Genomic DNA, 12,712 nt, shown 5'->3' on the forward strand with positions numbered 1-12,712 from the left:
TGTGGAGTTTGTTAAAGAAACAAATAGTAATTTTAGATATTAAAAAAAAAAATCTAACATTTTATTACAAAATATAATGTGATTTAAATTTATTCCATGTTCAAATCCTATCCCTCCAGAGTCGAATTAGGATCCTGTAATTTATTTTTGTGGTAATTACAAAAAAACACCTCAGCAATTTGATTTTTATAATAAAATAAATTTTGATTTTTTAATTTTATCAATTTAAATCATAATCTTTTGAGTCGTTTTCAATTTAAACCATAAATTTATATTTGTTAAGTAAAACTGGCGAAGCCATTTTTGTTGACTTTAATGGCTAATGTATCATTTTTTCATTCACTTTACTTAATGAAAATAGTGAATTGTTTAAATTGATAACAAATAAAAAATTTAGAATTCAAATTAACAAAATGAAAAATTTAATATTTATTTTATTATAAAGGTTAAATCCTGAGATTTTTTTTTTTTTAATTGATCCTATATTTTTTTTTTGCTAACTTTTAATGTATTTTTTTTAAAGGGACAACTTCTTTCCTGTTGGTGATCCAATTAGCGATGGGAGCTAGGCTTGGTGGGTCGATTTTGGACCTCACCTTGATAATTCAAATAATTTATTTACTAATTACATTATTAGAAAAGTAAATCATGTAAAGTTTTTAAATTTGATCGGATTACACATTTAGATTAAATTTATTTTATAAAATTAAAAGAAAAATATGATTTTAAAAATAAATTATCTATTTATTTTTTTAAAAAACTATAATTATTATTTAATTATTAATATTTAACCAATTTGATCTTTACAATACTTTTCTAGACGAATCCTAAAAATAGCAGTTTAAAACATTCTGAAATACACCTATCCTATGAGCCTAGCAAGAAGTGTCCAATCCAGTTGGATCACCTACTACATACCAACTCAATCTCTCTTTCTTAAATAAGATCCGGACAGTCTTCAGTTTGAAATTGGAGTCTAGTTGGTTCATTGGGGCTACTTTTATATATTGTTTTGAGAATCTGAATTATTTATATTTTATAATTTGTTAAATATATTATTTTTGTAAAAAATTAAATTGATCGGATAACAAAAATTATGTGTTTAAATTAATTTTGTATGAACTATTTATTTTCTTACTGTCTATTTTTTTCTACAAAATTAATCCGAATATATGGTTGCTGTTAATTTTTTATAAGGATGATATATTCAACGAATTTTAAAATATAAAAAATTTAAATTATTAAAATATAATTAAGAAGTGAGTCTAATGCACAGATCCAGTGTCACTACTGTGCGTGAACCTGTGAGACTCATTTTGAGCCCTATATTGATGAGCCAAATTGTTCAAATTTTAAGAAATATCGAAAACATTATACTTATAAAGAATTAAGTTGATTGAATATTAATAATTTCTTCATCAAATAATATTTATATTTAGTTTGATACATACATATTTATTTTTTTTATATAAAGATATGATTTGATGAAAATGTTATTAATATCCGATCAACTTGAATTTTTATAAATATATTAGTTTTGATATTTGCTAAAATTTGACAATTCAAATCACCAAAATAAAACCTAAAATGAGTCCCATAAGTTACATAACAGTCACTGTTACGTTCCTTGCACGTCAGTGACACTGAATCCCCAATGAACCGAATAACACCTCCTCAGTCCAATTTGGGATTGAGAAGCCTGTCCCGTTTAAATACTAGAATTGTCAACCAAAGTACCGAACCAAGTAGAAATTAAGGGTGTTTTGACTTCGTACAAATATTGATAAATGCATCATATCTACCCATAAGACGAAACCCTCTCATCAGAGTCTGACCGGAGATGAAGACCTCCTCCGTCATGGTTCACCACTCTCCCACCACCACCACCACCACCGACGAGTCATCGAAGCATTTTATGAAGAAACGAGTGCTTGATTTTACTATGCTCTCATTTTTGTTCATTGGTCTTCTTTACATCTTAGTCTCCATTCCCTCTAATGACAAGTCTTTATTTTCCTCCCTCAACTCCCACCACCATCCCTCAACCATGGTAAGCTTCTCTCTCTCTCTCTCTCTCTCTCTCTATATATATATATATATATATATATTAGGATGCTTTTGCAAATTTACATTTAATTTTTTGGATAGTTTAACGATTGAGATGAATGAGAAAAATAGTTTAGCATGTGGTGTGGTGAATGAAAAAATAGTTTATGGTTCAGAGATTTGAAAATGAAAAGGAAAAATGAGTGTGAAATTAGGTGAAATGTAAATATATTTTATTCATATTTCATCCACTTTTTTCCTTTATCTTTCCAAATTCCTTTCTAAATCCTCCCAACCAAAGGAGTTTGATGAATGGGGAAATCTTTGGAGAGTTTGATGAATGAGAAATATTTTTAGGAGTTTTATGAATGAGAAAAATTGTTTATCAATTGTAGATGGTTTGATGAATGTGAAAAACATTGTGATGAATGAGAAAAATCATTGAGGAGTATGATATTAAAAAATTAGTTTACACTGCACATATGATGTTTTTGATTAGTATTTCCATGTGTTCATAATATTATTTATTTATATTATTTACATGCTTTTTTATTTTTATTTTTACAGTACAACATGACTATCTACAGAGATGAGCTTGAGGCAATCCTGGCCAAAACTGCTACAGAAAACAAGATTGTGATAATAGCAGTAGTAAACAAAGCCTATGTTGAAGGAGACAAGTCCATGCTTGATCTCTTCTTGGATGGTTTTTGGCTCGGGGACGATACTCGGGGCTTGAGAGATCATCTCCTAATCGTAGCCGTCGATCAGACGGCCTATGAACGGTGCATGTTTCTTAAGCTACACTGCTACAAGCTTGAAACGGACGGTGTAGATTATGATGGGGAGAAGCTGTTTATGTCAGGTGATTTTGTGAAGATGATGTGGAGGAGGACTCTGTTTCTTGGAGATGTACTCAAACGTGGCTACAACTTCATTTTCACGGTATGTTGTCTATTAACTATTAGTACTTTTATTTGTGTTTGTTGACTTTTACCATGGTTTAGAAATTTGTTTTAAACATAATTGATCAAACTCCTTAAATAATGAATGTTGTCATTCCCTAGAATAATAACATAGGATTGCCACTTTGGGCTTTGGGTAAAAAAAAAAATGGCATAGGGAGATGTAATTAATTTATTAGCAAAACTATATTATAATTAAAGATCTCGATGCCGCTTCACTAACTTAATTGATTTGCGTGTCACAAGAAAATTTTCTAATCTTTATTTACTTTTGAGTGTGACAATCAACACTATATTAAGTTGTAATATTATTCAATTGTGAATTAAAAAAAAAAAAATCAACTAGTGTAGTTATTTTTCCGTCACATTTGTAAGTGTAGGTAAAGTAGCTAGCTATTTTCCTCCGCAGGTAAAGTTTTATGTGAGTGCACGAGTGTTAAGTATAATTTAATTATACAAATATATAATTTAGTTTATTTTTTAATCAACAGAATTTTAAAAGAATAGTGAATTTTTTTTAATTTGTAGTAGGAAGCTGAGTTCGTTTTTACTTTCTAGAGAGAGACCACGATGGAGTCCTACACGTATCACAACTATTCCACGATAACTACCACAATTAAAAAAAGAAAAAGAAAAAAAATCCCATAATCAACGCCTCAATGTTAGGAAGTTACGTAATGGACTTTGAAATTGCATTTGGTTCTTTATTATTTAAGAAATATAAACTATCTATTGGTTCTATTAGTTAGGTTGAAAATAATTCTTCATAAAATTATCGCTAAAAATAATTTTTTTTTGTGATTATTTTTTGTATATGTCACTAAAAATTAACAATTAATGACTTTTTTTTGTCATAATTTTTATAAATTATCACTAAAACTTACCATTAGTAATGTTTTTCTGTGACTAATTTTTTAAACTATCACTAAAAGTTGAAAATTAGTGACAATTTTTTTAAACTGTCTCAAAGCTTATAATTAGTGACATTTTTATGACAAAATTTCAAACTATTGTTGAAAATTAATAATTAGTAATGTTTTGTAATAGTATTTGATGAAAAATATAATTAATTTTAACAAGACTTATTAAACAATAAATTCACATATTATGACCAATATGTAAGTCTTCTTATTATTTAATCTCTCTTACACTCCTGTGATGTGAGTTTTACACTTGCATAAATATTATGTAAAATATTTAATAATTTACGTTGCTCTTTTAATAGAAGTATTATCTATTGAATTGTTCATAAATAAATAAAGATTGATTTTTGTACGAGTAGATGGTTCTTATAAAATAAACCTTTTAAATTATTGAGAGAGGTTGAAATGAACTGCACTGCACTGTGCAGTCCAAAATTTGACAAGCCACATCTTATTAAAATTGCTTTGTTACACTATTACATTGGCTTGTTTTAAAAAGTAAATTAAAAATTAATTTTTTAGTTTTTTATTTTAAATAATTAAAAAAGTAAAAATATAATATGATTTAAAATAAATTAAAAGTCAAAAAATAACTTTTAGCCAAGTTTCCAAAATAAACCGGTGTATGAAACAGTCCACATGCAGCAGTATTTATAAATCAATTTTTTAGTTTATTTGTTTAAGTTCTATTTATTTATTTATTTTTTTTTTGGGGGGTTACACAGACTACAGTACACATAAACAACATCAGTAGGTTTAGATGTTAGATATTAATAGTGGGAAGGGGGTCATACAAGGGTTTCAAGCTTCACTCTATAAAATCAATTATACTGCATTCCATTAATATAGTCTCCCTAATATATTCTTAATGACGTAAAAGAGAGAGAAAATAGGGAGAGATAAAGAGAGGAGTGTGTACCTATTTATTTACATGGTTCATTTCATATCATTAGAGGTGAATTGGTGGTGCTAAATTAGTACTTCAAAATATTTTTCTTATATAATTTGAATCCACAACTTTATACCATAAAGTGGTGCTACATGGAAAATTATACAATAGTCTCATAGTATCACATAATCATATTCTCTCAGCAATCATCATTCATTATGTTCTTTCATGTTTCTCAATCACTCAACATAAATAATTAATACTCTATCTTCTTTACCAATCATATTACCATGAAACAACACCATGTGACCATACTCCCGAAATACCGAATAATCACCCGGTGCTACACAATTATTATGTAAGGCTTTGATTTACTTAAAAGTTAACCTAGGTTGTTTGGTTACAATTTTAAATTATAATTTATTTTAATTTATCAATTTATTTGACCAAAATAAATAAATAAATAAAAAAGAAGAGATTTTTAAAAAATACAATTTGTAATTTTTTTCAACTTATTAAAAACTTTTTAAATACATATGGACAAAAAAGTCATTAAAAAGTCATTCTCTTTTGTGTGTAAAAATGGTATGGAGATATTTGCACAATGAATGGTTATATGCCAACTTATTTAATCAAAAGGTTTAATTTTTTTCATAGATCATCAAAAGTTATACTAAATAAATTTACAATTTATTTTAATATTTAAAGTTAATAATTCTAAAAACTACAATTATAAAAGTTAATTTATATATAATATCATTACAACATTGCATTTTTTTGATTGGTAAAAACTTATTTACAAATACCGGGACAATAATTATGTAAAAAAAATTTAACAACACATTGGCAGCACAAAACCAACACAAAAAAGTCTTGTAATGAAAAAAAAAAAATGTAATAGTAAATAGGAGAAATGTACAACATACACCCTTTAAAATGGTACATATCGTAAGAAAATTATGATTTTTTGTGATAAAAATTATGATTATTTATGATGTGTGTTATGACATTTTTTCATAAAGTTATGAATAGTGATTTTATGGTGTGCATTTTAAACTTGGGGATGAAAATATTATGACACTTTATGATTTTTATTATAACATTTTGTAATTTTGTTATGATGTTTTGTAATTTTTGTTATGACATTTTATAATGAAAAAATTTATGAATTTTGTAGTGAAAAGCTATGAAATTTTGTGTTTAAATTATAAAAAACATACAATATGTATTTTTTTTAGGATGCATGTTGTAAACATTTCCCTAGTAAATAATCAATTTTTACCTTTGACAAATTGCCTTCTTATTCTTGAGTTGAGAATGTACTTCATTGTTATCAATTGCTTTTTTTAATTTTTATTTATTTTTAGAATCTACGAAGGTTAATGCGTTTGGTAATTACATTTAAAAAATAATAAAAAAAAAACAAAAAAAACCTAACCTTTTAAATTATTATTATTATTATTTTTAACTCAAGGCAAATAGATTTTTACTTTTTGACTATTGGTCTAAAAAACTTCTTTACGCTTTGTTTGGAGATATAAAATTATAGTTAAAAAGTCAAAAAGTAAAAAAATCACTATAAATTATCACATCACTCTTTATTTTTTTGCATATCTTTTCATAAAAAATCAAAAAATTAATTAAAATAGCTAATTTTCAAACAAAGCCTTAGTCCAAGCTAAATGCAGCTTCTTGTCATTGTAAAATCATTGTATGATGTTATATGATTGTGTGCTTATAATTAATAGTTCCAAATAGGTGAAACAGGCTCAGATAAAATAACCAAAAATTTGAATGTATTTCAATTGATTAACCATTATTAAAAACAAAATTTGTTGTGTTAGAAAATGCATAAGCTGTCTTCCAACTGAATGAGGGGTTAGGCACAACATTAACTGTTGTGCTTCAATTTGAGGGTTATTATGGACTTATTTTTATGATTCAAATCGTTCATTTTGTAGGGTTCGTTGAGTATTTCAAACCTATCAAAAATAATATTAATTGGATATCAATAACTACATGATCGAATCATATTTATCATAAAAAAAATAAACAATAAGTTTTTATTTTGAGAAATAGCATAAAAAATATGCAATCCGATCACATTGTTATTGATATCCGATTAATATAATTTTTGGTAGACATGAAGTACTCAGTAAACCCTACAAAATGAACGGTTTAAATTATAAAAATAAATCCATAATAACCCTCAAATTGAGGCACAGCAATACTAGATTTGTATTCATTTAAAAATATGATTAAAACAGATGGTGATTTATGATCCTCACGTCTTAAGTCAACCCTCCTCGGAAGATGGGTTTCAACTAGCTATACATATCTTGAAAGGGATGAAATTTTCTCAACGAGGTATGTGTTGCATTATAATTGAAAGGGATGAAATGTTCTCAAGTTCATTGGGTAGATTGGGTAGACGAGGTGTAAGGTTGACTTCATTGTATAGATTATTTATAAAAAATAAATAAATAAATAAATTATTGAATTTGATTACTGCAGTAACATAATTTTATTAATTTATTTCAAAAGAAAATAAAATAAAATACACGATTAGTGTAGTTTTTAAAAATAGAACATTTATTTTTTTAAAAAATAAATATGATAAAATTGATCTACAACAAATTAAGGACAAAACCTTAGGAACAAAATTACATTTTATGAACGAAATATCTTAATTGTCAAAAGTATCATTGTTATATTTTATAAATGAAATTGGACATTTAGTAATGAATTAGTATTTTTTTGGAACCAAAATTTTGGCCTTAAAAATTTAACCTTCTAGCACAAATTGAGTTTGTCTTGTGTGTTTAGCTAAAGGTCATCATTTTATTTTTTTGGATGATCCTTTTTGATGATTGGAATTGATCTCTTAATATTTTTTATAATAAAATTTTTACTTTTAGAGATAATAGATCTTAGTATCTAAAATCCCTTTTTTTTTTGTTGTATTGTCGTGTATCTATACACAAAGGTCACAAAATAAACAATTTATATCAATGGAATAAGAAACCTTGATAAACCCTACAAACCCAACTCAATACTGCATTCCAAAATGGAGAGAAGCCTATCCCATAATGGAATTCTATCATTTCCATGTTTAAGGATTGTGAAAAATTATATCCAATTGATTTATTGATGTTTTAATGGCAGGACACTGATGTAATATGGTTAAGAAATCCATTTCCAAGGCTCAATCCAAATGAAACTATAGACTTGCAAATCAGTACTGATGTGTTCTATGGCGATGAATGGTCCGAATCCAACAAGATCAACACCGGTTTCTACATGATTAGATCGAACAACAAGACCATTGCATTGTTTGATAATTGGTATGCAAAGAAAGACAACTCCACTGGAATGAAAGAACAAGATGTTCTAGAGATGCTCATGCACGAAGGCGTGTTTAAAGGTTTAGGCCTCAGGGTGAGGTTCTTGGACACTCTATTTTTCAGTGGTTTTTGTCAAAAGAGCAGTGATGTTAGTGCTGTGGTAACAGTCCATGCAAATTGTTGTCGTAGTATAAGTGCCAAATTGACTGATCTGATGGATGTCATTCATCATTGGAAGACATTCAAGAACTTGCCTACAAATGAGACATTGACAATTGAATGGTCAAGGCACTTAGCTTGTATGAATTCCTGGAAATTTTGAGTATATTTAGTTTTGCTTGAATTGTGGGATCTTGAAATCTTTTATTTTTTAATTTTTGTTGTGGGAGGGGGTGGCTGGTCAGAACTATAAAAATGTAGAGAATATTTTTTTTTTTCTAGTCAATTAAATAATTCCAATGTTAATCTTCATTTTTTACTAGTTAAAGTATGAAAATGGTATGTTCTTTATTTTGTTTAACTAATTTTTCATCTACGCTACTCTTTATTTTACAAATTATCCATACAAGCTAATTTAAAGAGCCTCCTCATGTTCTCCAAATATAGCTAGCTTACAAGAATCTTGTTAAAATAGTTATCGTGCTAGTTAACTTGTTGGAGTGAATAATATAGTATGAAACTAACCATAGTAGTTAACATTTCCTTGGTGTTTCCATGGATGAATCTATAGGATGGACCTCTGATTCCTTGTGAACTCAGCATACGCTGTACTTGAATTGGAGTCCACCATAGTTTGTGAAAGATGGAAGGAGGTTGAAAGCTAGTGTTGAGAAAGCATGGAGATCAAGGCTACAGGAACAAAGGAATGGTTAGTGACATACACACGGTGTTTGTGGGCAATCTACCAGAAACTATGGATCCAAAAGGGCTGTACAAAGTATTTACCAACTTTGGGATTGTAAAGGATGTGTTCATCCCAAACAAAAGATGGAAGATGAAGCGATCCATATTTGGTTTTGTACGTTATGCTTGTCCAGTGGTAGCAAATATGGCCGTCCAGAAAGCACATGGCCTCTGGTGTGATAACAGAGCATTGAAAGTAAGAGTCGCAGATTTTGGCAAAGATCAGGGCAAACAACGGTGGCCACTTAAAGCACCAATTAGAGGGAGGCAGATTGGTAACACCAGCAGAATATCGGTTGGTTGGAGAGAGGTTGGTAACACAAGTAGACCTCCAGTTATGGTATAGAAAGGGAGGTCCTACGCACAAATTGTAAGTGGAAAAGGGATAGCGTCCAATACGAGCATTACTGTTAATGCTTCTGAGGCAGCAATGGTTGGTTATATACTAGTACAATTGTTAGACTCAAGCCACTAAGCTGTGTGGCAACATTTAAAGAGGAGTTACAGATCAGAGGTATGGGAGACATTCAGGCTAGAGACGGAGGAGGCAGAGATATAGTGGTGACTTTCGAATCTGTAGAAAGCATGAAAGAGAACTTAAAACTAATGGAGAAATGGATTCATGAGTGGTGTGAATTAATCAAGGAATGGAAGCAGGGGATGGCTATTGAACAGGAAAGGCTTGTTTGGCTTACATGTTATGGTGTGCCTCTAAATCTATGGAGCAGTAAAACTTTCATGAATATTCGGGAGTTGTGGGGGGAAGCCATTGGCATAGATGATGATACATCCAGAATGCATTCACTTCACAGTTGAAAGGTAAGGATAACAACAACATGTATGGAGTCCATTAATAAGACTATCAACTTGCTATGCAAGGGGGATAAATTATCCAGTAAAAGTGTGTGAAGAACAGGCGGTTATATCAGAGGTGATACACAAACAGTGCAAATGTTACAATCTGCAGAATAAGGGGGTCAATCAAAGCTCCAATTGTGATGGGAAAGCATGGAGGTCAGAAGTGAAAAGCAAGAGGGTTGATGATGAAACTGATGTGGACGGCTAGGTAGGAGGTGAGCTGGACAAAGGAGTGATGTAGAGCTAGCAGGGTATGTAACAGGGCATGTGGGTCATCATGACACAGCTGGACAAGATAGGTGGAGGAGTATGTCTATGGTTGTAGAGACTGACATCAATATGGGAAAGACAAATAGTGGGGGCGTATGCAAGGGAAGGTCAACTGTGTCAGTGCTAAACTCTATGCAAATTCAAAATGGAGGCAAACGAATAGTTGAGGATGATGTAGTAGTTAATCCAGGCTTCATGAAAAGCCTAAGTGGGTCTGAGAGACATAGATCTGGGCTTAATATAGAAGTATTGTTAGGTAAGGCCCAAGATGAGGGCGGAAACATTTTGGGGCCGAGATTGTCTGAGGTTAGTGTATCAGAGACTCGGCCCACTAAGGAAAATTTTGTTCATAGCAATGGAGAGGAGGTAGCCCAATGAAGAATTGAAAATGAGGCAAACAGGGTGGTTAACAACAAACCTGTGATTACAGTTCCTAAAGGGTAGTGAGCCAGAAGGAAAAAGGAAAAGGGGCTGTGAAGTTTCCGGGGACGAAAAGAGGAAACCTCCAATTTGGGGGTGGATCAGCTTTGAACTTGAAGAAAGGAGTTGTGTTCCGGTTAGCTTTTGCAGCAATTTCTCTACCTATGGCAAGCAAAGCTAGAAGTGGTCAGCTAGTACTCAATGAGGCAGAAGCATCTCTACAATTAGGGTAGGTCCTTGGGTTGAATGTAATGGCAATGAAGAAGAAATGATCAGTAAGCTGCTGGAGCTGGAATCTCATGATTAGGAAAAAGTGTTGAAAATGGTGAAAATGGGTGATACTGCGTATTAATTTGGATTACCTGGTGATTGGGAAAACAAATTGGTTTTCAATGAAATTATTATCATAGAATATAAGAGGGCTTGGTAAGCCTAGTAAAAGAAGAAAGGTCAAAACAATATTTTTTGAAAGGAAGGTAGATATGGTGCTACTTCAAGAAACAAAAAGTCCATCAATAGATGAAGAGTTTGTCAGATCATGTTGGCCGGGAGAGAAGATGGAGTTCATGACAGCAGATTCAGATGGAGCAGGTGGTGGATTGCTTTGCATCTGGAATCCAGATGTTTTTCAACTTGTGGACTGCTGCTGCAACAGGAATTGCATCATTTTGTTAGGTACTTTTTATTGTAACTTTGAATGTGTCATTGTTAATATTTATGGTCCAAATGATGATACCAGCAGAAGAAGGGTATGCGGTATATTGAATAGACTGAAGTCAGCAGATGAAAAGCCTTGGTGTTTGGGAGGTGATTTCAATGAAGTTAGAAGTATATCCGAGATGAAGGGTTGTGCTAGAAGAGATAGAGGTATGTGTGATTTCAATGAACTAATTGAAAATCTGGAAGTGTGTGATATACCAATGTTGGGAAGAAAATTTACTTGGTGTAACTCTCAAGAAGGAGAAAAATGGAGTAGGATTGACAGGTTTTTGCTTAGTCCAGAATGGCTGTAGAAGTTCAATTTTAAATAATGAGGTTTACCAAGAAGGCTTTCTGATCACTGCCCTATTTTGCTCATGGAAAATGCGAGGGATAGGGGTCCAAAGCCTTTTAGATTTCTGAATGCATGGACCCTTCATCCTCAATTCAAAACCTTTGTGGAGAAAATTTGGAATGAAACTAAGGTTGAAGGTTGGGCTGGCTTTCAGTGTCTAAGGAAACTAAAATCACTTAGACTAGCATTGAAACAATGGAATAAGGAAGTTTTTGGTAATGTGAATTATAAACTTAAGCTTCTTGAGGAGGAATTACATGTGTTTTATTTGGTAGCTGAAGAAAGGCCTTTGTCTGAGGTAGAAGTGAATAGAAAAAGGGAGGCTAAAGAGGAAGCATGGAAACTGAGGAAAATGGTGGAATGGGTTTGGATGCAGAAGTCTAGAATTAATTGGGTCTTGCAAAGGGATAGAAACACAAAATTCTTCCATGTGATGGCTGTATCTAGAAATAATCAGAATGCATTATGTTCAATTACTGTTAATGGGGTTGTCAAGGAAGATCCAAATGAAATAAGGGCTGAAGTTCTGCAACACTACATGAAGCTTTTTTCTAAATCATGGTTCAACAGACCAAGTTTATCTGGTCATTTTAAATCCATTTGGGAGGGGGGGGGATGAAGTTAGAGCTGAATTAGAAGCTGAGTTTTTCAAAATCAGAAGTGCAAGCAGCAGTTAAAAACTGTGACGGGAATAAGGCTTCAGGCCTTGATGGTTTTAACTTGATGATATTTCATAAGTGTTGGCAGTCAATAAAAGGGGATGTGATGCAGTTGATGAAGGAGTTTCATCAAAACTCTAAATCGGTGCATTGAATTAATAGTTTTTTTGTTGCTTCGATTCCTAAAAATGATAATCCTTCTTGCCTCCTGCCTCAGTGAGTATAGACCTATTAGCCTCATAGGTTCACTTTACAAAATTCTTGCAAAAGTATTAGCTAATCAAATCAAACACATACTGTCAAGGATTATTACTGAATCTCAATTAGCTTTTATAGGGGGAAGAAGTATTTTGGATAGAGTGTTGATTCCTAATGAAATTA

At 31.1% G+C, this 12,712-nt stretch overlaps 1 protein-coding gene across 1 annotated transcript; it reads left to right on the plus strand.

Moving 5' to 3' along the window:
- The first annotated feature begins 1,620 nt into the window (after positions 1 to 1,620).
- On the plus strand, positions 1,621 to 8,638 carry LOC114319913 (uncharacterized protein At1g28695). Its single transcript, XM_028266982.2, has 3 exons — positions 1,621 to 2,050; positions 2,614 to 2,991; positions 7,989 to 8,638. Exons 1-3 carry the CDS (start codon positions 1,841 to 1,843, stop codon positions 8,487 to 8,489), a joined length of 1,089 nt encoding a protein of 362 aa, XP_028122783.2. The 5' UTR covers positions 1,621 to 1,840; the 3' UTR covers positions 8,490 to 8,638.
- Positions 8,639 to 12,712: the final 4,074 nt, after the last annotated feature.

The sequence above is a fragment of the Camellia sinensis genome, chromosome 1, assembly GCF_055761805.1.
Source record: "Camellia sinensis isolate YWXY chromosome 1, ASM5576180v1, whole genome shotgun sequence".
Classification (NCBI taxonomy): Eukaryota; Viridiplantae; Streptophyta; class Magnoliopsida; order Ericales; family Theaceae; genus Camellia; species Camellia sinensis.